Source organism: Protomyctophum bolini (assembly GCF_963924005.1).
Source record: "Protomyctophum bolini genome assembly, chromosome: 3".
NCBI classification, from domain to species: domain Eukaryota; kingdom Metazoa; phylum Chordata; class Actinopteri; order Myctophiformes; family Myctophidae; genus Protomyctophum; species Protomyctophum bolini.
In genome coordinates this window covers 34,724,250-34,750,449 of record NC_137864.1, presented here as the reverse complement: position 1 = coordinate 34,750,449, position 26,200 = coordinate 34,724,250, and the positions used below count along the sequence as shown (strand labels likewise).

At 41.1% G+C, this 26,200-nt stretch overlaps 3 protein-coding genes across 7 annotated transcripts; 1 reads left to right on the top strand and 2 right to left on the bottom strand.

Moving 5' to 3' along the window:
* Positions 1-391: 391 nt before the first annotated feature.
* Positions 392-5,332, top strand: LOC308312389 (group XIIB secretory phospholipase A2-like protein; the record flags this gene model as incomplete). The annotated part of the gene is made up of 4 exons (XM_080758994.1): positions 392-650; positions 1,461-1,549; positions 1,726-1,885; positions 5,214-5,332. 4 exons carry the CDS (start codon positions 392-394, stop codon positions 5,330-5,332), a joined length of 627 nt encoding a protein of 208 aa, XP_080615120.1.
* Positions 5,333-5,917: 585 nt separating this feature from the next.
* On the bottom strand, positions 5,918-12,671 carry LOC308313176 (uncharacterized protein). 4 transcript variants are annotated; one of them, XM_080760136.1, is made up of 6 exons: positions 12,606-12,671; positions 11,403-11,996; positions 10,784-10,939; positions 7,518-9,287; positions 7,054-7,133; positions 5,918-6,492 (listed from the first exon to the last, which is right to left on the bottom strand). In XM_080760136.1, exons 2-5 carry the CDS (start codon positions 11,952-11,954, stop codon positions 7,056-7,058), a joined length of 2,556 nt encoding a protein of 851 aa, XP_080616262.1. In that variant the 5' UTR covers positions 11,955-11,996; positions 12,606-12,671; the 3' UTR covers positions 5,918-6,492; positions 7,054-7,055. The 4 variants fall into 4 exon arrangements, with proteins under 4 accessions (XP_080616262.1, XP_080616261.1, XP_080616260.1 ...); XM_080760135.1 differs by having other exon boundaries at positions 12,440-12,654; XM_080760134.1 differs by having other exon boundaries at positions 12,449-12,654.
* Positions 12,672-14,638: 1,967 nt separating this feature from the next.
* On the bottom strand, positions 14,639-24,625 carry LOC308312962 (uncharacterized protein). 2 transcript variants are annotated; one of them, XM_080759786.1, is made up of 5 exons: positions 24,482-24,625; positions 22,629-23,283; positions 21,345-21,491; positions 17,639-19,675; positions 14,639-15,975 (listed from the first exon to the last, which is right to left on the bottom strand). In XM_080759786.1, exons 2-5 carry the CDS (start codon positions 23,244-23,246, stop codon positions 15,637-15,639), a joined length of 3,141 nt encoding a protein of 1,046 aa, XP_080615912.1. In that variant the 5' UTR covers positions 23,247-23,283; positions 24,482-24,625; the 3' UTR covers positions 14,639-15,636. The 2 variants fall into 2 exon arrangements, with proteins under 2 accessions (XP_080615912.1, XP_080615913.1); XM_080759787.1 differs by lacking the exon at positions 24,482-24,625 and having other exon boundaries at positions 22,622-22,743.
* Positions 24,626-26,200: the final 1,575 nt, after the last annotated feature.

Sequence of the window (26,200 nt, the reverse complement as noted above, 5' to 3'; positions counted from 1 at the left end):
TACAGTGTGTATCTCAGTACTAATAACTGTCTGCATTATAGACCTATATGTTTACAAGAACACTGGAATAATGGAGGAAACAGGGAAGAGTTAGTACTCTTCTTAGGAGACATTAGATTCAAATTAAATTCAATCCCTTTATAGGCCTACGCCTACCTAAAGCTCATTAATCATGTGGCAGTATGAAATAGATAGGCCTAAGAAGTAACATCTTGATAGAGGAGGGACTTTGCTCCGCCACAGTGGAGGCCATCCCTCTGTTTAGATCAAAGTCCATGTCATGGTGGTTTTCAATACAGTTTCAGTATTCCCTGCATGTGTCTGTGTTTCCATCAGTTCCCTGACTTAAACTCACAGAGTAACTTGCTGTCCACAGTGCTCTGCCGGCAGCATGACACAACGACTGGGCCTTTCTCTCCTGTTCCTTCTGGGCCTTTCCATCCAAGTGGCCCTGAGTCAAGATGCTGAGGCCCCAGCACCAGAAGCCAGCCAGACTCCAGAACCTGCACAGGCAGAGGAGGACGACGACGACACCATCTGGGGAGTGGACTCTCTCAGGGGAAGTTTTGAGGCAGTCAACAGTTACTTTGACTCAATGCTTGAACTAATGGGTGGACGTGATGGGGTGTGCCAGTACCGCTGTCGATATGGTAAGTTATAATTATTCAAAGGTGAATAAGTTATGCTTTGACGATTTTCTGATTTGGTGCAAATCGCAAAGTGTTAAACAACACTGTTGGTATCCTACTAAAATAAGTGTACTTTTGTATACCTTTTTAATTGTGCAGTGATATTACGACAGCACATAGAGATAATGAAAAGAAAACAATGTGGCTGGTTTTAGTTATCCTAGTACAGATTGCTCAAACCGATATTGAACAACGTACTAAGATATCTGTATGTGTTTTGTCATTCTTTAATCCAGACACTAACCAACCGAACTCACCCGTTGTTGAGGTGGCTATTGCTGCTATAGTAATTATTTGATGCTTTTTCTCATCTTAGCTTAATTATTGTGGCGTTTATGTTGCATAGTATTTCGGACCTTACCACACCTTTTGCTGGTTATATCATTAAGATTACTCAAAAATAAACCTCCTTGAAAGTCGATAATAGAAAAATTAGGTTGCAACAATGTGGACAAATAAAATACCTAAAGACTGTTAGCATGTAGGCCTATTTAAATGTGTAACATTTTACATATATACAATATTATATATTCTATTGTATCACTCCATCACGTAAACAATTATTACTTTCCTCTGTGATTTATCATTATCAACATCATGACATCATGATTCATGAGTAATGGACTATGAACCAGTCCTAATGGAGATAGCAGACATATTGATGTGTGTGTGTGTGTGTGTGTGTGTGTGTGTGTGTGTGTGTGTGTGTGTGTGTGTGTGTGTGTGTGTGTGTGTGTGTGTGTGTGTCTAAATCTTTCACATCTCTCTCAGGTAAAGCTGCTGTTCCACGTCCTGACTTCCAGATGCCAGAGCCAGATGGATGCAACTCCTATTTTCTTGGCCTTCCCACACCAGAGGGCGTATGTACCTTTTAATCACACTTTAATTATGCTGACACCCACCCAGATACATTTTACATTACATGCCACTAGACTTCATTAATCTGATTAAGAAAATTACTTTATAATCCTATAGATGAACTATTGTACATTAGTATTCCACACCCAGCCGACTGATCACCTTTGTCCTAAACCAGATGGAGATACCCGCCATGACAAAGTGCTGTAATCAGCTGGATGTGTGTTACGACACCTGTGGCTCCAACAAGTACCGCTGTGATTCTAAGTTCCGATGGTGCCTCCACAGTATCTGTTCTGATTTCAAGAAGAGCCTGGGTTTCGTCTCAAAAGTTGAAGGTGGGTGAGCCATTAGGCTATGTTCAGACTGCAGAGTTCATAGACATAGATCTATCTCCTGACCACCCCTCACACCGACTGTTGAGTTGCAGTGAACCATATGATTGGCCAATGGATAGTATGGATACATCATCACACACAGTCAACACACACACACACACACACACACACACACACACACACACACACACACACACACACACACACACACACACACACACACACACTTTTGCTTATCAGATTTTGAACCACATTCCTAGGTGGTTTGAAATAAAGCTGTGCCTGTCTGGACTCTCGGACACTGAAGCCAGATTTATACTTTGCTTATGATGGTGTTGCTTGACGGAAATAGGCGATCTACAATGATGTTATTCGAATTTCGAGTGTCACCATCATACAACAGCGTATAAGTTAAGCATGAATCACACCTATGCCATTACGTCGTTACCACAGATAACAGTGTGGACAGTCAGTCCTAAAGATTGTAGTCCTAATCAGATTTGCAGACAGTCTGAACAAAGCCTCACAGTATCAAGTGTCATGAGATTTACAGTGCCTTTCTTAATGTATATAGTCTCAAGAGATCCAGATTTCAGACCACAGTTTCAAAGAAACATTTGCATTATTCTGTAGTTCAGAAACATAAAAACACATTCTTATATAATATCCGTGTTTATATATGTGTATTTGAAATATGAATATAAAATTACAACATTCACTCTTAAGCATAATGTAGTGCAGGGATACTCAAATAGATTTACCTGTGGGCCACATTACAAAAATGGCAAGGGGCCAGGGGCCAGTAGATAAAATTACGACATTAATGATACTTGATAACTTCTCTCTTTCAATTGCTTTATTTTCGCAAAATGTATCAAAGTACAATGTGCATGCACACAATATGTAAATAAATAAATGTGTTACATTTTCTTGCATAAACACAAAGAGCTGTTTCCATAACTGCACAAATTATTGCACATAACATGAGTAGCTGTTATAATAACATAATAACATAACATGAGTAGCTCTTTGCCTGCCTGCCTGTCTGTCTGTCTGTCCATGAGTAGTTATTTGTCTGTCTGTCAATGAGTAGCTGTCTTACTGTCTGCCTGTCTATGAGAAGCTGTCTGCCTGCCTGTCTATGAGTAGCTGTCTGTCTGCCTGCCTGCCTGTCCAATTGTCCATGAGTAGCTGTCTGTCTGCCTGTCTGAGTAGCTGTCTGCCTGCCTAATTGTCCATGAGTAGCTGTCTGTCTGCCTGTCTATGAGTAGCTGTCTGCCTGCCTGCCTAATTGTCCATGAGTAGCTGTCTGTCTGCCTGTATATGAGTAGCTGTCTGCCTTCCTGCCTGTCCAATTGTCCATGAGTAGCTGTCTGTCTGTCTATGGTCGCATTCTCACCAGAGAGCTTTGCTGCGATTAAAACGAATCCTGCTGCGCATTTTCAGAAAGTGCGCTTCGTTTGGCAGGTGTGAAGGCTCTTTCGAATCCTAATGCGCAACAAAGAACCGCATTTTACTCCGAGCAAAAACGGGGGTTTCGCTTCGCTTCCAATCGCGCTTGACTACGATTCGGTGCAGGTGTGAATGCAATCCGCAGCAAATACAGGAAATGAAGCAAACATACGTCAGGCGGGTGAGGAGCTGAACACAGTTGGAGACGGAGAAGGCATATTTTACGCAGCGCAAAGATGTCCCGTTACCGTGGATAGACGTGGTCGAATGAGGAGAGTGGAGACTGAAGCCCTGATCGAAATGAGGACGAGTACATTAATCAATTGCTTAAGAAAACACAAACACTGCAGTGCAGTGTAATAGTATTATAGCCTACAGAATATTCTGTCTGTCTGTGCGTGCCGTAAACATGGAGTGCTGTCACTGCGTGGGGACTAGTGGGGAGTAGGAACTTTCATCTCGATAAACTTGTAAACATTTTGCGCTGCTGTCTGTTATATCAGTGCGCTCAGCGCTGTGCCTCCATGCCCAAAAGAACAGTGCGTGCGTGGCTGCGTGCTTATAGTGAGAGAGCGAGAGAGGGGGGGGGCAGTCCCAGACCGTCGGCACGACACATAATGCACGTTATGAGTATAATTATCACCATAGATTTATCATTTCACTGTGTAGGCTAGTTTATGAATGTAACACATTGATAAAGGTCCCCCCTGCTGCGTTTCCAATTGCTGCGGATCATGACAGTGTGAAGGCAAACCGTAGCCAATTAAATATGCAAGAATCCCATTTCTCCTCCCATACGCATTCGAGTCTACCGAAGTATTAGGTGAGAATGCGACCTATGAGTAGCTGTCTGCCTGCCTGCCCAATTGTCTATGAGTAGCTGTCTGTCTGTCTATGAGTAGCTGTCTGCCTTCCTGCCTGTCCAATTGTCCATGAGTAGCTGTCTGTCTGTCTATGAGTAGCTGTCTGCCTTCCTGCCTGTCCAATTGTCCATGAGTAGCTGTCTGCCTGCCTGTCCAATTCTCCATGAGTAGCTGTCTGTCTGCCTGTCTATGAGTAGCTGTCTGACTGCCTGCCTGTCCAATTCTCCATGAGTAGCTGTCTGTCTGTCTGCCTGTCTATGAGTAGCTGTCTGCCTGCCTGCCAGCCAGCAAGTTGGTTAACAGAAAATAAATTGTTATGGCTGAGTAAAATAAAATACAATAAACACAATTTGCCTGAAAATAGATTACCCAGCTATGACCTTTTTCATGAAAAAAAAAGAGTAGTGATATGGCTGACTGAGTAAAATAAAACAATCTACCTGAAAATAGATAGCTATAAGTGAAGAGCAATTTCCGCAATTACCATTTCCACAATTTCCGCAATTTCCATTTCCGCAATTTCCATTTCCGCAAATTTCCATTTTCGCAATTTCCATTTCCGCATTTCCGCAATTTCCGCAATTTCCATTTCCGCAATTACAATTTCCGCAATTTCCGCAATTTCCATTTCCATTTCCAACTATTAATGGCAGCTGGGTTTCATCATTCAAATAAAATAGAATTCTGTCCGTTTAGCTATAAAATTATGTCAGGGAATAGGGATACAGAGTATATGTCTTTCATTTGCATTGCATCTCCCCCCCCCCCCCCCCAAAGCTTTTATTTTCGTTCGAGTAATAGTACAACTCTAATAGTATTACTTATAATAATGTAATTAAAGATAACTTCATTCAGATTTATTTATTTTTATTTCATTTTCCAGATTTATTTTTCTTCTTTTTTTTTAGATTTTCATTGGTGGGCCAGTCATAATGGTCCCGCGGGCCTGAGGTTGAGTATCACTGATGTAGTGTACATGGCTGATCTTGTTCCATCTCTCCCTTTTTCCTCAGCATGTGAAACATTAGCAGACACCTTGTTCAACACAGTATGGACCTTAGGCTGTCGGCCCTACATGAACAGCCAGAGGGCATCCTGCCTTTGTGAAGGGGAGGACAGGGATGAGCTTTGAAAAGCCTCCAAATATACCACACCTACCTATTAAAGGGTACGAGAGCACCATGTGAAATATGTTGTTTTGGTGCTGGGTGTTACAAGAGACTGCTTTTACCTCTGTAATTTATTTCTTGGTTATTTTTTTTGTTCATCAGAAATACTGTATTACTCTTCTTTACAAAAAATGCCTTCAGATGGTTCAGGGTCAGGTTGATCTTACCGTACAAATTATCATTTTCTTAGTTATTTTAAGCTGTTGTATGAAAATGTTAGCTAAATGGTTTATTACAGTAGTTTATCTTTCATACTATTATCAATCAACCATCTCTCAACACAATTTCATGTTTACATAAAATTGTTTTATATTTGACTTCACACAACAGTCAGAAACTGAATCTTTGACATATATGTCTGAAACATTGCTCACCTATTCTAAAGCACTGGTTAACAATTTATGGGAGATAGTTTCCATGATAGTAGTTTCTTATTGTTGTTCACTGCTCACTTTTTTGTAATTCTAAAGTGACAATAGAATTGGTCACATACATCTATGGAATAAATATTATGAACACAATAAAAGGTATTTCAACAACACTTAAAAAATATTTATTTAGTCAATTGTATATAGTACAAAGTAAAAAAGGATCAATAGAAAAAGAACTGCATACAAATTGTAGAGAAATATTCATAAATGGTTGGTAATTACAAGCATCTTCAATGGAATACATTACATTTGTGATGATAGTACACTTTTAACAAGCAGATCCACAAGATTACAGCACAACGCAACATGTTGTGAGCTTGAAGATCAGCTAATTTCGCCCATTATGACATGTCCAGAATAGGTGCAGTAGGATTCATGCTAATATGCCAGTGTGGACGTAGAATACGCACATTGACAGGCTGGGTGCTGGGCTAAAGAAACTTCAGCAGATGATGGACACCACAGGTACAAAGAGACTTTCTTTATAATAAAGAAAGACCAGGGATCTAATCTGATCTGAGGCTCTTTGCTATATCTCATCTATCCAATTAAAGCAGAAATGAACTGAAATACGACATGATAGTGTTGTAACACCGGACAGGCATTTCTGTTGGCTCTTCTATGCAAGCCAATTAGGTCCTCATGAGCTGCATGGGTTTGCAGCTAGCCATGGAGCTCTCTGTACAGTAGGTCTAGAGCAAAATAGAAGAGTCAAATGAGTGACTTATTTCATTGAAAAAACGCCAGTGTGATAAATAACGAAAGTTGCATTTGACTTTCCTAGTTTTTAAAATACTGGCGAATACATAAAAACTATGAACTAACACATGCAATTATGTGTAGCAATCAAAAATGTACAAACAAATCTAATTCTTAAAAATAACCTGCCTTCATAACAGCCTTGCACCACCAAGGCAAATGGTTGCTGTTTGAAGTGGAATATATATTTGTATTTGTTCAACACTTAACCCACCCAGTGTTTCTCAATCTCAACCTTTTCAGGCCGTGATACTCCCCCAAAATAACCATATTTGAATATATTTTAACTTGCGATCCCCCACTCTGACAAGAAGTTGAGGCATGACATTTAGTTTGACTCTTATATTATTTTTTATGGGGACTGCCCATTAGTCTGAGATCTGTTACTCCAACTACGTCACTTTACAGTCACCTGGGGATCCCCCCAAAATCAGGTTGACCTACAGGTTGAGAACCACTGGTTTAACTTACGTAAATTCAACAGTTTAACTTACATTCACCAGTCATTTACATTAGGCTGAGTTTCTGTTGGTTTGGGGACTTGGTGCTTCATCTTCTCATTGAACGCTGCAAGCTAAACATGACAAAAAAAAGAAAGATAAGAAATTAATGTCCTGAAATTGCCCTTTGGATACATACGGATATGGCTATGCTTGGAAGAAAACCTGCACAGTGCACACTCATCTGCTCCAATGTAATTTAACTCAGTTGAGGAGCAGTTGAGTGTGCAGGATTATTCTTATACTTCATGAAACTTCAAGCACTTCAAACAAGTGATGTGAGTATTACCGGTACTTTTTGTATGCTTGAAGCTAAACATTGATGACAAAAACTCAATGAATGTCCTGAAATGTTCCTTGCCAAAAAGAATCCTTCAAATATATACTGTATACACTAGAGACAGCATTCAAGTGCAAACCTTTTGAAATGAGGGAAAACTGTATGCTAGTGTGCTCACCTTTTTCTTCAGGTTTGCCTTGATTTCATCTTCTGTTGGCAATGCTTTTTCCAACTGCTGTACTTCTGTGCTGGCCTCTACAGGTGGCTCTGGATGAATAGTATTCTTTGTGATCACAGAGGATAACATATCATGATACAAGTGGTCTTCCTGTTGGGCATTGCTGCCTGACGCACCTCCACTAACACCAGTGTCTTTATGGTATTCTTGCTGGGCATTGCTGCCTGACGCACCTCCAACCGAGGATAAATCAGTACTAGTCGTAGTGATCCCAGAGGATAAATTACTTGTCTGACTTTGACATAGATTGAGTAAATTGTTTGCAGAGCTACAGTCTGCTCGAGCTTGCATCTGTGCAACCTTCTGTTTGACCTGCCTTTTTGCATGCCTATTTACCCGTGCGTTTGCTTTCGAGTTACTGGATTCCCATGTCCCATTGGTGAGTTTGAGTTTCAATAAACAGCGGCCCTTGTCCTTAGCCTTCTCAGTATTAATGACTTGGAGGTAACGAGGGCCTGATTCCTGTCCAGTTTGGCCCTCGCTCTGTGACAGGTCTGAGTTAAAAAAGTAAGGGTCATTGATGGGACCAGTGGGCAGATGTGGATATTGGTAAACCTGGCCAGGCAAGGCTCCAGTGTAAGCAGGGGGACATAAAGGATTCACGGAATAATAAACATGACCAGGGGGATACGAATAGGAAGAATGTGGAATGGCATTGGTCCCATAGCTCCCAGCTGTGGAAGCACCGTTACTATAGTAACTGTGGTAGGCAGTGTAGTGCTGGACTGAAGTGTATGTTGTAAGAGCATCAGAATTGTATGTTGGAATTGCAGACGCAGTATCAGGATAGGGACCGTGATATTCCGGGTTCCCTGGAGACGGACGATGATAACGAGAGCGATTACTAGAATCAATCCTATTGTTGTCTCTATCACAGTCGGTCTCCAGCTCTCTCACTCTTTCTTTGCTTGTCTTTCTAGAGTGTCTGTATCTAGAACTTTGTGTTTGTTCTCTGCTTCTCTTTCTAGAGTGTCTCTGCTGTGTTTGCTCTCTGCTATCCCTGGGGGTTTTACTGGAAGAATGCTGGTGGCGGGAGGGACTAGAACAAGGGCTGTGAGACATTGAAGTGGATGAAGAGGAATGACTGTGATGACGTTTTAAGTGTTGCCGACGTCTCTCGCTCAACACTGTGCTGGAATCATCCTTTTGGCCATAGAGTCTCTTCTGTGCACATTCTGCTAGTTTGCACAGGTCATTCACCTCCAGGCTCAAACCAATTGTATTCAGAATGTTTTGCAGCTGTCCCTGATGCTGCTCCAGTTTGGGTTTCTTCTCATCAACAGAGGGAGACCTGGATCTTTGACAAGAGCCAAAATGGCGGCCGCCTCCATCATTATTGCGGGTGAATTTCACCTCAGGCTGGACATTTCTTGTACTTCCCACATGAGATATTTCTTGATTCTGTAGCTCAGTCTTCCGCTGTTCACTGCAAGACTGACGGTCCCTCTGCCCAGCTCTAATTTGTAATTGTTGTCTGTCACACTTGCACACTTCTGCCTTTTGCTCCGAAACAGGGGTTTGACTATGCAGAAGCTCCTGACCAGTAGGGGGAAGCTCATTGTCATCATTGACTATTTTAGTCAGCATGTCAATGTCCACCCCTTTGTTAAGTAAACTGATAAAACGCTGTAATCCTTTGACAACCAAGTCATTTTCACCAACTGTAGCACCAGGGCTCTGGCTGGGAGGGTGTGGTTTGACAACAGGGACCTACCAAAGAGCAGAGGTCAAAGGTCACTATCGTACTGTCAGTACTCACAAGATTTGTTAGACATTAAAGAAATACAAATAAAAGCACTAAACAAAGGGTATTTATTGTGTGTGTGTATATATATATATATATATATATATATATATATATATATATAAATGTGTTTGTAAATCTCAGCCAAAAAAGAATGGCTGATTCAGAAAAGCACATCCACTGTCATGCCCTGTATATATACACACGCGCACGCACGTGCACATACACACACACACACACACAAACACACACACACACACACACACACACACACACACACACACACACACACACACATAGAAGGAACACCCGAACACGGAAGCCACGAGTGTCTTTCTGACAGAATTATCAGTCTGGTTACTGCCTTACAGAATTACCAGTAATTCTTTCAGAAATATCATCTGATTCATGCATTTAATACAGTGTGATACATTTCTTTCTGACAGAAATAGAAGTCTGGTAACTGCCTTTCTGACAGAATTACCAGTCTAGTAACTGCTTAACTGACAGAAATACCATCTGATTAATGCATTTCTGATAGAAATAGTGTGATAAATAGCGACGTATGTCGGACATTACTAAAACTAACCCTACCCCTAACCTCACAGGGAAGCTACGGTTGAGTATGTCGGACTTCGTTGCGGTCTAAAACTTTACTTTATCAGCAAAAAAAAGTAGTTTGCGGTTGGCACATAAATAGTGGCGTAAGCAGGATTCGAACGCGCGAGGTGTGGATTACACGTCTATTAGCCTGGGGTCCACCTATGCTTTCTATGGCATAGGCAGCTCCCGGCAGTATCCGGCAGGAGAATCTAGACGTAGCTGCGCGACATGAGACTAATTAATTAGAGCGACAGAGGAGTGTGTGTGTGCACGTGTGTGTGTGCGTCAATTTAACAAAGGTGCAGACGATCAGAAATCAGCAGAGAGTGATCGACGTTTGCGCTACTCTATGCCGAATTGAAGTGGACTCGGTCCCAGATTTTCTTTTTCTCCCTGGAAATAAAAACGTCTGGGTTTCCAAGGCTACACGTCTATTGACTAACGAGCCAGAGTGGGTTTTCAGACTTTCAGTAGATTGAGTAGAATATGACAACACCCAACTCATGTAAAAGGAAAGAAAAGCCCCGTCCAGTAGGGGAGGCTTCCCTCCCCGGCTTTCTGGCAGAAGCCGTTGGCGGCTGATTTGACCCTTCTGCTGGGTCTCGACTTGAAAGGTTTGGAAACGACTGAACTAGAGCACTGTCAAGTGTTTTCTCAGAGTCTCTGTGCACTGGTGCTAACGAAATCTCCCATCAGTGCCAAGATTCCCGGGCCAAGTATTCTATTGGCAGCCAAAACAGTCACCATATATATGCTGTTCCTGGTGAACCTGACTTGTACAATAGATAAGTGACAGTTTGAGATCGTAAGAGCGGTTGTTGAGTTTGAGGTTGTAAGAGTGTTCAACAAAACGACAAACCTCCCCGTGTGAATCCAATTCGCCAACATTACGGTGCCTGTTCATCAAAGCTTTCACTCTGAGTTTTAGAGGATGGTCATCTTTGTTCAATGACGAGGTATTTGTCTTCTCCACAGGATTAGGTGATGGAAGGTGGTCAGATGGAGAGGAAAAGGCCTGCAGTATAGAGGACAAATTTGTTCATTACACCATTTTAGGCACAGAATGATACGCGTATGTTACAGTAAAATCGATAAACCAGCTAAATCTCAAAGGGTCTCCCACGCTGGAAATAATGGGTGCCCCCCGTTCCCTTTTTCTAGATTTTACTGGTTTCTATACACTTTTATACACACTGTGTAGGCCTATAGGGCGTGTATTAAAGCAATGTTTCAGCAATGAAGCGTTAATTATGCTGATGGTGCGTGATGTCAGCAACTATGAGGACTGAGGAATGTGTGGCTATTTCCTTTATTAGTTAAGTATGTATGTTATCGAGCAACTCATTAGGCATGCGTCCTTTGTAGGGCCATTCGTATAGGGCAAGTACATCATTTTATTTAAGGATTGAATATAATTCTGTTTTTTCAGAAAGCAAATGACAATATGTAAATATATAAAAACATCTACATCTTTATACCTTTGCAAGAAAACCATCAGGCCACCTGTGCTGCAAAATAACATTCACCCTCTCATTCAGTGGTCCATTGTAGGAGGCTGAAGACAATTTACTGCAGGAGAAACCTACACCCTTATCTAGTGTACTCATAAAGGGCTGAGTATTTTTCACACAACTGTCCACTTTGCTATGTGAGAGATCCCCTTCCCGATCTTCTTTAAACATCTGACATGGTGTCTTTGCTTTTAAAAATGTCTCAGTTCTTTTCATAGCAATGGTAGCTTTCTTCAGACTTATCTGCTCCTGAATCTGTTGAAGTTCTCTCCTCTTCCTTGCCAACTCCTTATCTTCCTTACTCAGCTCCACTGGGTCACCATCTGGTTCTGCAGAGGCCTTTTTTGGGCTGAAGTTATTGGAACTCAACCTGCAGATCCTATGGGATGAGGGATTATGATGCTCCATTTCTGCATTAGTACCCTTCATGGTATGTGACCTCATGGAATCAATCCTCTGTCTTGGATCAAGGCTTTTCCATTGTCTCTGGTGAGTGTATTGCCAGTTTGTAGGATTCATTGTTTACTCAGTTTCAGTTAAAATGTTGGTGGGATGAGATCACTGCATAGCAAAAGAAAGGCGAAACATTAGATGCCAAAAGCTTTTCTATTCTACAAATGTAAACATATAGTCCATATTAAACCACTGATTTAAGTATACAACGGTGTTAAAAGTTAAAACTATACACTTGTTGTAAACAAGTGTAATGCTTAATTGGGTCGTCCACTCACAGTTAACAATCTTTGTATTGAGTTTGTGCTTGAAATGTACTGTAATTCTGCAAACTGTTAATAAATATTTCAATCAAAATCAATCAAAAAAGTCAAATCTGTGTTAATGTATAGCCTACATTTGTAACCTCGAGTGTAGCATAAAAAACGGACCCGTAGTTTGTACCGTACCGTACAGTACAGTACAGTACAGTACAGTGTACAGTACAGTACAGTACAGTACTTCCATAGTTAAATAATAATAATATAACTCAGTCACTACCTAGTACCTACGTTGTTTACCTATAGGACTGGAGCAGATCTTCAGTCCAACGAAATATCAATGTGTGTATTTCAAATCACATGTGGAAAGCAGGAATATTTAGCTGTTACAGGCAAATACGGTGTCACGGTGCTTGTAAAAAAAACGGAATTATTGCCAAATAATAACCATACTGACCATGAACACCTGACATCATGAAAGATTAACGTGAAGAATAAAGCTAGTTAGCCAGCCACATCAAACTTATTCTGTGGTGTTCAATAGGACACTGCAAATACGACGCCACCGTCTGGACGGAGTAGGTTTTGTTTTGAAAAAAAAAAAAAACTAAAAACACACACACACACACACAAAATACTGAAGTTAGCAATATGACAATGTTACAGCCAGGTAAGCGTAAGCCTACCAGCCGTAAACGGTAAAAAATACTCATTATACAGAATGGCCTATTTCACAATCACATTATTTTAGGCCTACTTTTCTTTCACAAGGACTTGGCATAGGCTTATGCCCATATTTCTAAAACTATTAACTGATTTATTTGCTGATCATGGTAGCCTATAGTACTTACTTACTGTGCACGATTGGCCAGCCAACTCTCCTGACCTGAATTTGTCTGGTGATTCTCCCAAACATTGGGGTCGTGGACACATTTGTATTGATTTTTTTTCTTTTTCTTAGAAAATGTCATTAATTAAAAACTAAATTCAATGATTTTACTTTCAGTAATTTCATTAAGAAATTAAAGAAATCAAAGAAATCCCATGAATTAGAAAACAAGAAGTAGTGAAAATAGCTGATCAATAAGTCTGCTATTTTCACTAGTTTGAGTCCCGGGAAAAGGTTTGGGTCTTGAGCTAAAAGGTTTGGGAACCAGTGAACCACTGCCACATAGACCCCTTTTCCACCGGTTGGTTCCCAATGGGAACCGGTTCAGTTTTTTTTTGTTCTTAGTCCATGAGCCAGAGCTCCAACATTGGAACGTCATGTTTATAGGATCAATATAAGTAAATTAATTTGTAATATCATAAATCATCATAATAATCAACTGGGGGATTTTCATGGTGATAACAATGTAATATAGGTATGGTTTTGCCCACTCAATTCATAATTGACGTTCCGATTTTGAAACTCTGGCTCATCTGGACCAAGAACCAAAAAGAACTGAACCGCGGTTCCCATTGGGAACCAACGGGTGGAACGAATAGGGGTCATAGAGAATTGGGTTATTGGCAAGAGGAAAATGAGACACCAGACCAGACCCAACAATGTAGCCAATATCAAAGCGGCTTCCATAACATCAACATGCTGATTGCCTCCATTCCACACCACATTAATGCAGTGATTTGTTCAAAAAAGTATTGAGTGCATAAATGAACATTTTATTGCTCGGTCTTATGTAATAAATAAATACTGGATTGTTTATTGTCATGAGCTGTGGGCCTATATGCCGTAATTATCAAGCTTACAACAAAATATGTGCAAAATATGTTGAATACTTGGTCTAGAATGAAGGTGGAAAGACCTTAGAGTAAGGGAGACTGGTGAGGCGAGGATCAGGTTACATTGCAAATACAACGCCACCATGTGGACGGAGTCAAATTTGTTTTGAAAAAAGAAAAAAACAGTGCACGCACGCACGCACACACACACACACACACACACACACACACACACACACACACACACACACACACACACACACACACACACACACACACACACACACACACACACACACACACACACACACACACACACACACACACACACACACACACACACACACACACACACACACACACACACACACACACTTTTGATAAGCCTACTGACAATGTTAAAGGGATTTGGTCATTTCATCGTCTGCAAGTCTTGTTATGTGAACACCCAGACAGTTTTTAAGTTGCTCGATTCAGTATTTAGATCATATTTGATATTCATTTTAGCTGCCCCGCCCCCTCCCTATACAAATCCATAGTAACTTTAAACCATTTTAACCATGATAGATTAATCAAAAAACACCCGTCTTTTTATGGTGACTGATACAGTCAACAACTAGGGGACACAGAGGCACCGGAAAGCCATAAACTGCAGAGTACAAAATAAGAAAAATTAACAAACACACTCAGACAGACAGGACCTATTACAACACCCTGCCATTTATTGCTGCAGAAAAGTAAATCACCAAAAGATAAAACATATTATCTTAACAGGGGAACAAGGGGGGAAAGCAAAACAAAAACAATTTGTTTCCTTGTTATTAGCCCTGTCAACGTTTACATAATGTTTCTGTCCAGTGTCGACAAAGATTTTGAAATATGAAATAGGAGAGCTACACTGCCAATCAGTCTTAAAATGGGACTAGAGGCAAATTAGTATACAGGTATAAAACTTGCACATAATCTTTCTCAATTGCAGAAAAACAATGAAACACAATATGTACATTCAGTATAACATACTGTATATTATATACAGTATACACCTATAGAGAACAATGCCATTGTCATGGTCATAACAAATGCAAAACCAAACAGAAAATAGACCAGCTTACCTACTGTAAGTGTAAAGTGTCAGATTTCTTCTGTAGTTCCAAAAGCATGTGTGCTTTGGAACCACAGAAGACACCACAAAGTCCTAAGTACGTAGGTAAGCTGGTACAGTATCTTCGCTGTTCATTTTAGTTTATCTGGTTTTGTAACATAATGCACTGAATAACACAATTAACATGTAATAAAACAAGATCATCCCCCTTTCAAAAAAAGAAAAAGAAAAAAAAGAATCACACTTGTGTGAAGTGAGGGGCTAGCGTGCCTCAAAAATCGATATTGAACCCCTGGGCTAATTCATGTAAAATTAAATTAATAATATTAGTCCATACCCGTTCAGGGATATATACCCAATCCCTACCTACCAAACTCCTCCTGCCCCCCCACCGGGTGTCCCCTGTGGCACACTCGCTATGCAATGCTCTGCCAATCGCAGCGCAGAATGACACACCTTCCAGCCAATCACAGTGCACAATATCTGAGGACGCATTCCGTACACACATTTTGTCCTCAATATATCTAGAACTAGAACTGCACTCTGTCGAGTGCCTACTTGCTTGTTAGTGCGCAAGCAGAGCGTGCAAGTACTGTAGACCGCTACAAATGTTCAAATTTCAGCCACTCTGTGAAAGAACGTTTGCAATATTGAATTATTAGGTTTAGCTATTTGCTACGTACCTTGCTTTAAGCGCTGCTTTGTGTTTTCTCCCACGTTTGTGTTCCGATTTACATCGGGCAACGTTCTTGCAGTCTGCCGCGCACAGGATATGGTAGGAACAAAGTACACAGTGAATTTGGACTTTGCCGTAGTAGTTGCGAAACTCCTCGAAATATCTGTCGGTGGTGGTGGCAGCGCCGTCTCCATTGTCCATGATGAAGTCTTCTTTTTGGCTCTCTCCACCGGGGACAGTCGAGTCCTTCTTTCCAGGTGTTGCTGTGTCCTCCTTGCGAGCCGTGGCAGCCGCTGTGTGGCTGTCCGTGTTGTTGGCAGGTGACTCCTGGGGACACGTGGATAAAAGCAACATAAAATAATCAAAATATCAATCATCAATCATTAAAATATTATCAATTATTAGCACAATGTGTGCAATAATTATGTTTTTGTAGCCATGGAGATTGAGGATTTAACCTTTCCGTTTATGAAATGTGCAACATCATTGGTTCTTTTGGAATACTGATAATTTTTTGACAACAAAAATATATTTCGGCCAGCTTTTATGACATCGTAATTAGGGCCGGGACTTTAAAGCTAATATAGACACTTTCAGTGTTTGTACACAGAAGTGAGTGTGATGTTTCCAACAGCCGTGGTCATCCGGCGGCAGTGTGACGCCACTTCCACCATTTCAACAAATAAGCACAAACAAACTACTTCACATGAACGATATTGATGTAACCAGGAGATTTGGTGGGGGATCCGACGTTCTCTCATCTTGGATGAGTCGGATCCTTCCCCTCCTCCTCTGGCTGGCCGCTGCTAAGCGAGCGAGGTCTGAGCAGACCCGAGAAACATACGGGAGGTTAGCCACCGTTGTGAAAACATCTGCTGGATTTCAGACCAGGCGCTACATAGCGATTCTCATAATTTCGATAAATAATCATAAACATACTATTTTATATGAACAATGTTGGTAAAACTACGATATTTTAGGGGAAATATATATTGCGTGGCGTAATTCCCATTTTCATAATATAAAACTGTGCAGCTGGGGACTGGGGTTGAAGACACCGTCACACCCTTGCCCTGTTATTGTCACTCCCCCACTAACCCCCTTCTCCCCCCCCACACACCGACGTCCCGGCTGTAAACACCTAGAACTCAAAACACCCCAGAGGCTGCCTACAGGAAAACACCCCAGCATCATCATAAAGGGGATGCTAGAGGGGGAAAAGGCCAAAACTATATGCCATTATTAACACACCAACTCTTTCTGTGCCCGGGTTTATAGTGATTTTTCACCTACCTTTGAAAAATCACAGAATATATTGCTTCGCTCCTTTCTGTGCACGAATGCTCTCAAATGCTCTCTCACACCGCGTCTGGATGCACAACGTTGTGGGCTTGTAGATCTCCCTTTTCGGCAACGATAGTCTGAGAAACGCGACACAGGCAAACGATGACGCACCACGCAACCCCCCGTCATGTCCCGGCCCCGTATATAGGGAGTGGCCCATGACGTCAGGACCCCAGGAAGACTAGAGGCTCAGTCATGTGCTCAGTCATGTCCTCTAATGGGGATCCTTCAATAAACATAGCCGCTATGGCTGTAACAGGCTCGTCAAGCAAATAGCTTATTGATACTCGGGTCTCGATAAATGCCGAACCGGATGTGTAATGAACCCGATTTTCAGGCTCCATCCCTAAACGGGAGTCGGCTATCGATTACGCCAATTCACGTGAAATAATTTATTTACGGGATTGGCAGGCGGCCAGACTAAAGCTGATTTACGGGATCTACGTGAGTGACGCTTAGACTTGGAGAATTAAGATACGCAAAATAGGGCCCTCAATGCTGCCAGCTAAATGTTGTAATGAAAATATATGTGCTTAAAAGAAACGCAAGGATAGAGTGAATTCATGAAGTGAAAACATTAGATTGAAATTTAAAAAGAAAAGGTAAATGCTTAGTTTAAAATTACAATGAATACAAATCTGCTCACCTTTTCCATCAGGGTTGCATTTATTTCCTCTTCTGTTGGTAATTCTACTTCCTGCTGTCCTTTTCTCTGACTTTCTTTTTCCCCTTCCTTTTGTTCTCGAGCTATAGAATTTATAACATACTTCAGCTCTTCTGACAGACTAATTTGCGGATTTTCTTTCACACCAGTGAGTGTTATGAGGTTACTTTGAGGTAATGACCATCCAGTTTGGCCCTTAATCACTGACACTTCAGTTTCTTTTGGTTGCACCTCTGACTTGGTCACGGGGCCAGACTTTGCTCGAGCTATAGAATTTATAACATACTTCAGCTCTTTTGACAGACTAATTTGCGGATTTTTTTTCACACCAGTGAGTTTTATGGGGTTATTATGAGGTAATGACCATCCAGTTTGGCCCTTAATCACTGAAACATCTGTGTTGAAGTGAGAATGTCCAAGTGCAGTGTTGCAGCCAGCAGGTGGATATGGATGGATATATGGATGAGGGTAATCTTGGCCAAACAAGGCTCCAGTGTCAGGAGGGGGACAAGGAGTCATTGCATAATTACAAAAACCAGGGGGATAGGAGGAAGAAGGTGGAATGACATTAGACCCATAGTTCCAAGCTGTTGAGAAAGCGCCGTTACTAGGGTCACTGTGGTAGGTGGTGTACTCTGAGTGCTGGACAGTATTGATGGCATGAGGGTAACAAAGGTCTGATTGCTGTCCAGTTTGACCTTCACTCAGTGACAGGTCTGAGTTCTGCTCTAGTCTCTTTAAAATGTTGTGTTCTTTTCCTGCTAGCTCTTGTAAAAACTTGAGCTCCTTCTCTGAAATATTTGCAGGGTCACTGTTTACTAGAGCTATAACCTTTCTAACTGTATTCAGTTCTAGCTCCTGTTTCAAGTGCTCTACAGGAATTGCAGAGGCACCATCAGAATTATATGTTGGAATTGCAGATCCAGCATCAGACTGGTACGTTGGAATTACAGATCCAGCATCAGAATGGTACGTTGGAATTACAGATCCAGAATCAGAATGGTACATTGGAATTGCAGATCCAGAATGGTACATTGGAATTGCAGATCCAGAATGGTACGTTGGAATTGCAGATCCAAAATGGTACGTTGGAATTGCAGATGCATCATCAGGACAAGGAACGAGATATTCTGGGGTCTCTGGATACAGATGGTGACCAGGAGCACCATCTCTTGAAACAATTGTATTATTGTCTTTATCACCATCTCGTTCTCTCTCTTGCGCTCTCCTACTCTCTCTGCTTCTCCGCCTAGAGTGTTGGTATTCAAAACATTGCGTTTGTTCTCTGCTATCCCTGAAGGTTTTACTGGAGGAATGCTGATGGCGGGAGGGACTAGATCTAGGGCTGTCAGGCACTGAGGTGAATGAAGAGGAAGGACTGCGAGGACTTTGTGAATTCTGCTGACGTTTCTCACTCACCCTTGTGCTGGCCAACTCCTGTTTAGTTTCATGTTTTATCCCATAGAGCCTCTCCTGTGTGCGCTCGGCCAGTTTGCACATGTCATCTGCATCCAAACTAAAACCAATGGTCTTCAGAATGTTTTGCAACTCTTCCTGATGTTGCTCCAGTTTGGGTTTCTTCTCCTCCACCATTGGGGGAGACCTGGATCTACGACTAGAGCCAAAATGGCTACTGCCTCTATCATCACTGCGGGTGGATATCTCCTCAGGCTGGATGTTTCTTTTACCTTCCCCATTGGACATTTCTTTACTAGATAGCTCAGTCTTCCTCTCTTCACTGCAAGACCAACGGTCCCTCTGTGCAGCTCCACTTCGCAATTGTTTGCTCTCACTCTTGAACACATCTGACTTATCCTTCACAACAGGGGGCTGGCTATGCAGAAGCTCCTGACCAGTAGGGGGAAGCTTATTGTCATCATTGACTATTTTAGTAAGCATGTCAATGTCCACCCCTTTGTTAAGTACACTGAGGAAACGCTGGAATCCGCTGACAACCAAGTCATTTTCCGCCACTGTGGTACTAGGGCTTTCACAGGAAGGGGGTGGTTTAACGGGGACCTATCGAAGAGCAGATAAAAAAAAGATCAGTTCGCTAAATAGTCAGCCTCAGTTTAAAAAGATTATGCGAGTGAGCTTCAAGCTTGGACCAGGCTTTTCAGTGCACGTTTACGCATGCGAGCCCCCCATACACGCACTTAAAATAGGACTGGATCTATAAGTGCGTGTGTGCATATACGCGTAAATGCACGCTGAAAAGCCTGGTGTAGCTCCGCCGTCACTCGTTTATTTTACACAAGTCCATCCCGATAATAATGGCAAAACTAATAACATATGGGCCACCTGTTTGAGGGTGGTGTACTAGTCCAGTGGTTCTCAAATGGGGGCGGCAGTGGCTCAGGGGTAGAGTGGCTGGATGGTAACCGCAAGGTTGCCAGTTCGAACTCGGGCTCCCCCAGAATTAGTGTCGAATTGTCCTTGAGCAAGACACTGAACGCCTAATTGCTCCTGATGTGCTGGTTGGTGCCTTGCATGGTTTCCGCCACCATCGGTGTAAGAATGTGTGCGTGAATGGGTGAATGTAATGCACAATCTATGTAAAGCAATTTACCATTTTACCAGTATGTACTGTATAGCTCTAGGGGTATGTAGAGGTACTAAAGGGGGAGTGTGAGAGAATGTGGAACATGTAAAAACTGGACTACTTTTAAGTCTTTCACTGCTTTTCTTATTTGTAACGTTATATTCTTCAATACATTCTTCAAAAGGGGGGTTATCGTTCATTCTTAGCATCGGGTGGATATGTCATAGGCCTATGTCCAAAACGGCTACGTTTCAGGATTCAAATTCAAAAGTAACAAAACAATTGCAGATCTATATGTTCAAAATGTGTTTCTACTTTTGTATGACACTGTAGTAGGTCAAAGTAGGGCATTCATTTAGCATTTAAAATGTTATCTTTTTCTAATTAACATGTAGTCCTGGTACATTGATGCAGAAACCATGAAAAGGGGGGTACTGAAGCAAAAAAGGTTTGAGAAACACTGTACTAGACTACTCTGTCTATACTGTAAGTATCAAGTGCAGTGTTCCATGCAGGCGCTAATGACATCTCTCATCAGCTTATATAACTTCCAATGTTCTATCGTTGAGCCAAAACAGTCACCATAGATATGGTTTTCTTGATGTGGGTGATGCCCACATCAAGAAAACGTTCCAATGACAATCAAGTTGAATGAAAACTAAATCTAACTGGCAAACAAATATATATAGACAAATATATATATAGATTTCATATACAAAGTGGCAATCCAAAGTGACAATTCAAATAAATATTATGCATGGAGGAATTGTACAATAGTTAAGGTTGGGTATGTGATATTTTTGTTAAGTGATAATTCTATACGGTCTTCTGATACTAATCATTGCTATACATAGTGTGCGAGTATAGTGAGTGCTTTTTCAGTAAAATGGGTATCCCCGTCTTTCCAGCTCTGTAGCAATCTGAGAACCCATTGGCAAAACAACGCCCTCTTTTCCTTTGAAGTTGACATGCTTCAACAGTGTCTCGAAAGACTAGCTCTGATTGCCTGAAATGAATGGCAACCCACTTGAAAATGTATTTTCTGATTATTAAAGGACTGGAGAGACAGGGAAACCCCTTTGCTGAACACTCAATAGCAGTGATTACTTCATCAGAATATAGTGCGTTGACATTTTCCATACAAACCTCCCCATGTGATTCCAATACACCAGAAGTATGGTGCCTGTTCATCAAAGCTTTCACTCTGACTTTTAGAGGATGGTCATCTTTGTTCACGGTATTCGTCTTCATAGGATTAGGTGATGGCAGGTGGTCAGATGGAGTGGAAAAGGCCTGCGGTTAGAAGGAAAATTGTTCATTACACCATTTGAGGCACATATACAGCAGGCATATTAAATATAGTTTTTCTTTTAACTTTTTTTAAAATCACCTTTATTTTAATAATCATCCCATTGAGATTAAAACATATTTTGCCAAGACCAAAACAGATATATATGGAGGATATATTAATATAATGTATTAATAAATTATTATAATGTTCACACACAATACACCACAAGAATACATGTGTGAAGGGCATGATTAATTTAAGAAATAGCCACACATTCCTCAGTCCTTACAGTTGCAGACATTTAATCAAATACCAATATTTTGGCTATAATGAATTGCCCTTTTATAGCACTTTTCCAAGTGCTCAAAGCGCTTTACAATGGCTCATTAATTTATACATTGGGAGGTGAAGCGGGGAACAGCAGACGCCAGTGTCCTCACTTCCCACATTCACACAGACTCATTGGAGGCAATGCAGGGTTCAGTGTCTTGCCCAAGGACACTTCGACATGTGGACAGGAGGAGCCGGGGTTTCGAACCACCGATCCAAGGATCATTGGACCTGCTCTACCTCCTGAGCCACAGCCGCCCTGTGAAGCCTTAATTTAGCTACCAATGGTAAACGTGTACGATTAGTTAACATAACTATTGTATTTATAAGGTTCTTATTTCAATAACATGATTCTGTTGTGCCTTCTGTAATCTCTGCACTATTGATAACGAGTCGTGCCCTCTATGTATTTCAGAGAAAATAAAAGGTTGAATGAAGGCTTCCTACCCGAAAAGTCACTGTAACTATGAGACCTGAGAATAAATTCCTTACCAATAACTTTCTTCTATGTGTTTGTAAATGTCTAGTAACACAACTGTGACAGCTGCTGACAGTTGGTGTACCATTCCTATATGCAGGCAAAGTTTGCTAAATTTAATTCTGCTTCAAGTAGCATGCGAGGGGTCAAACTACTAACTAGGGGTTTTTTTGTTATTCCGAATCCATTGGATATGTATTTGTTTTGCACAAAAAACACTTGGCTAAAAACAGTTAGCCCAAGGAGTGTTTTTTGTGTAAAACAAATGCTTAGTTTTTGACCCCTCACATAGGCTACTGATGGTGTAGTAAATAAATAACCTACCACATACCTTTGCAAGAAACCCATCAGACCAACGTTGGTGCAAAATAACATTCACCCTCTCGTTCAGTGGTCTATTGTTGTAGGTTGAAGACCAGTTACTACTGGAAAAACCTACACCCCTTTCTCCTGTACTCATAAAGGACTGAGTATTTTTCACCGAACTGTCCACTTTGCTATGCGAGAGATCTTCACGATCTTCTTTAAACATCTGACATGGTGTCTTTGCTTTTAATGGTCCAGTTGTTTTTTTAGCATCCGTAATTCTCTTGTGGAGTATCTGCTTCTCAATCTGTTGAAGTTCTCTCCTCTTCCTTGCCAACTCTTCATCTATCTTACTCAGTTCCTCTGGTTCGCTGTCTGGGTCCGACTCTGATGTGACCATTTCTGGGTTAAGAATATTGGAATTCAGCTTGTATGACCTATGCCTATGAGATGAAGGATTGTGATGCTCTAATTCTTTATTAGTAGCAATAGCCATCATGGTATGTGGTTGTTTGTTGTCATTCACTGAATAATAACCACAATGTGGGACATTCTCTGTATTTTCCCTGGAATCAGTCCTCTGTCTTGGATCAAGGCTTTCCCATTGTCTCTGGTTCGTGTACTGCCAGTCTGTAGGATTCATTGTTTACTCCGTTCCAGTTTATATGTTGGTGAGATTACTGCATAGTAAAACAAGGGGGAAACATTAGATTAAAATAAATCAACAATGTCCAACGGAAATAACACATATGCCTCATATGGAACTTCTCCCTCAAGTATGAGCGGAGGGAGAGGTTCCATATGGGGCTAACACTGCTACTCAACCCACGGACCGTGGGCCGCACGGGCCCCTGCTTAATTGAGTTTTTGTTCATTGAGGTTTGGCTTATTTCCTTAATTTTTAGACTAGTCGTGTAGGCTGTTACAAAATAAATGTGTGGACTTGAACTTTGCAGTGGCCCCTGAGCAATTGAGTAGATTGCCCCTAGAGCGATGTCTATGACACATTTCACCTCCTGCCTGAGGGAAGCGGGGCAAAATTATCGTTTGTTCCAAGAGCTGAATATTAACCACTTACTTCACCTGTGTGTGATTATGTTCTCTTCACATTTTGTGAATGACGCCTAATTTTAATCACAATGTTTTTGTTCATTGAGGTTTGGCTTGGAAATGTGGCTTGTTACTCTGTTTACTTAATTTTTAGACTAGTCGTGTAGTCTGTTACAAAATACATTTGTGGATTTGGACTTTTGTGGCCCCTGAGCCATCTAAGTTGAGTAGCATGACACATTTCTCTCTACGACCATAATGACTGTCATTTTAGGTAGACATGACATTATTAAACACAATGTTTTTGTTCATTGAGGTTTGGCCTTATAGATGGAAATGTGGCTTGTTACTCTGTTTACTTAATTTTTAGATACAGTATTTGGTTTAGACATTGTCATTGGTTAGACCAGTCATTAGTCCTACAACTACAACCTATATCTCAAACCCTCACCCTAAACCTAACCTCCCACGGGGCAGCACACCTAAACCCAACCTTAAACCGCATGTCTAACCAATGACTAGTCTAAACTAAGTATGCACCCCGTCTGTTACAAAATACATTTGTGGACTTGGACTTTTTGAATTTTGCTGAGTGGCCCCTATAGCCATCTTAAGTTGAGTAGCATGACACATTTCTCTCTACGACTACGACCATAATGACCGTCTCGTTTTAGGTAGACCTGACATAAAAACATGCTGCTACAGTCCCTGCACACTGCTGCGTTTTTCGGATTTATAGCAGCATTTTCCCGCTGATTTTCCGAAAAACGCGACCAGTCTGCAAGGACCTACTGTGTTAATTCAACAAATTGGACAAACGACTTTTACCTATTCAAAATGAAATATAACTATCGAGACGAGCCCATCTTCAGTCGCATCTCCAACGAAACATCAATATGTCCATTTCACATCACAGGTGTAAGCTGTTAAAGTGAGTTGAGTTTAAAGTAGAGTTATATGGGTTGCACACAACTAATATTCTTTTTACCATGTCCTATCTACGTGAGGAAGCTAAAGTTAGCAAACAACACATCCATCCAACTTGTTTTGTGGTGTTCAAATGATAAAGACTGCAAATATGATGCCACCATCTGGACGGAGTGCGCTTTGCATTTCTGTCTGCGCTATCTTCCACCTTGGAAAGCCTGGTGAGGCGAGGTTAATCTCCACCAGGTCTGGAAGTCCACACCCATGCACAACATCAGAGGGAGTGCAACAAACCATGTGCAACCCAGATTCGGCACAAACAAGGGACTAAATTATTTTCGCTCCTCTGCCACCAAAATGTGGAACGCCCTACCAACAGTCATTAAGACATGCAAATCCCTTGACTCCTTCAAATCCGCTCTCAAAGGGCACCTACAGACGGCTGCAATTCAAAACTGGCCCCATAAAATCTGAACGTTCCCCTCACTGTATATGTTTATTTTATTTTCTTCTTTATCTCCTTTATGAAGAATTCCCGTTCTGCTCTTTGGCTTTATACTGTAGAAGTATGTATTTGTACGTCTCTAAATGTTTTGATGAATTGAACAAGGTGGACCCTCTTGTAAACAAGTGTAATGCTTTACTGGGTCGTCCACTCACAGTTAAGTCTTTGTATTGAGTTGTGCTTGAATTGTAATGTAATTCTGCAAATGTTAATATTTCAATCAATCAATCAATCAAGATTCAAAAGCCCCCTGTCCCACACAAGTGATACTTCTTTCCCTCAAATTAAGTTTGGATCTGGTCACCCAAGTAGTCTATTCAGGAATCAGGATGTTGAAAACAAACCAGTACAGTTAAGTAATAATAGTTTTATAGTAGACAGTAGACTAGCCTACTTGTTGTGCTAAACAGCCCATTTAAAAATCCTATGGATTGTCATTTGTAATTCATCATGTGTTCATTTTAATGTTGCAGCTGAGCTGTTAAAAATGTTAATTTAATTATGTATCTTTTTTTTATTATTATTAACAATTTAAAGTAAATATAATATTTGCTTCAGATGTAGTGGAGTAGATATGTGTAGTCTAATGATCATATCTCAAATACTATGACTGGTATTTAATATTAATTACAAGTACAATCTACTAACAGATGATGTTAGTGAACTGGTGTTCACTGTTCAGGGTTTCTGTCATTTCTGAATTCTGTCAGACAGTCAGTTTGTGTGATGTTGTCGATTTTGCTGACATTGAATGGTTTAGGTTTAAGATACTGTTGATTAATCTGATATAAACTGAGATGTTTATTTTACTTTTAATTTATGTACAAAAATACACAAATGTGTTATCTCGTCATTAAACTGCAAGGTGAGGAGGTGAGTCAAAGTGTCAAAGTGCAACACTGTTTTCTCACTCAAAGTGTATAAAAGGGTATCTGCACATTTCTAATCTAAGGGCAGATTCACAGCAACTATGGTCCCGGGTGCGCACTTGGCAGATGCTGTGGTAGTGTGAATGCTGCGTACCGTTCCCCAGAGGATCACCCAACCATTCCCGGGACTGTATGGAGGTAGTCTCAGGACCGATTGAAGTGTACTCGGATACGGATCGATGCAAT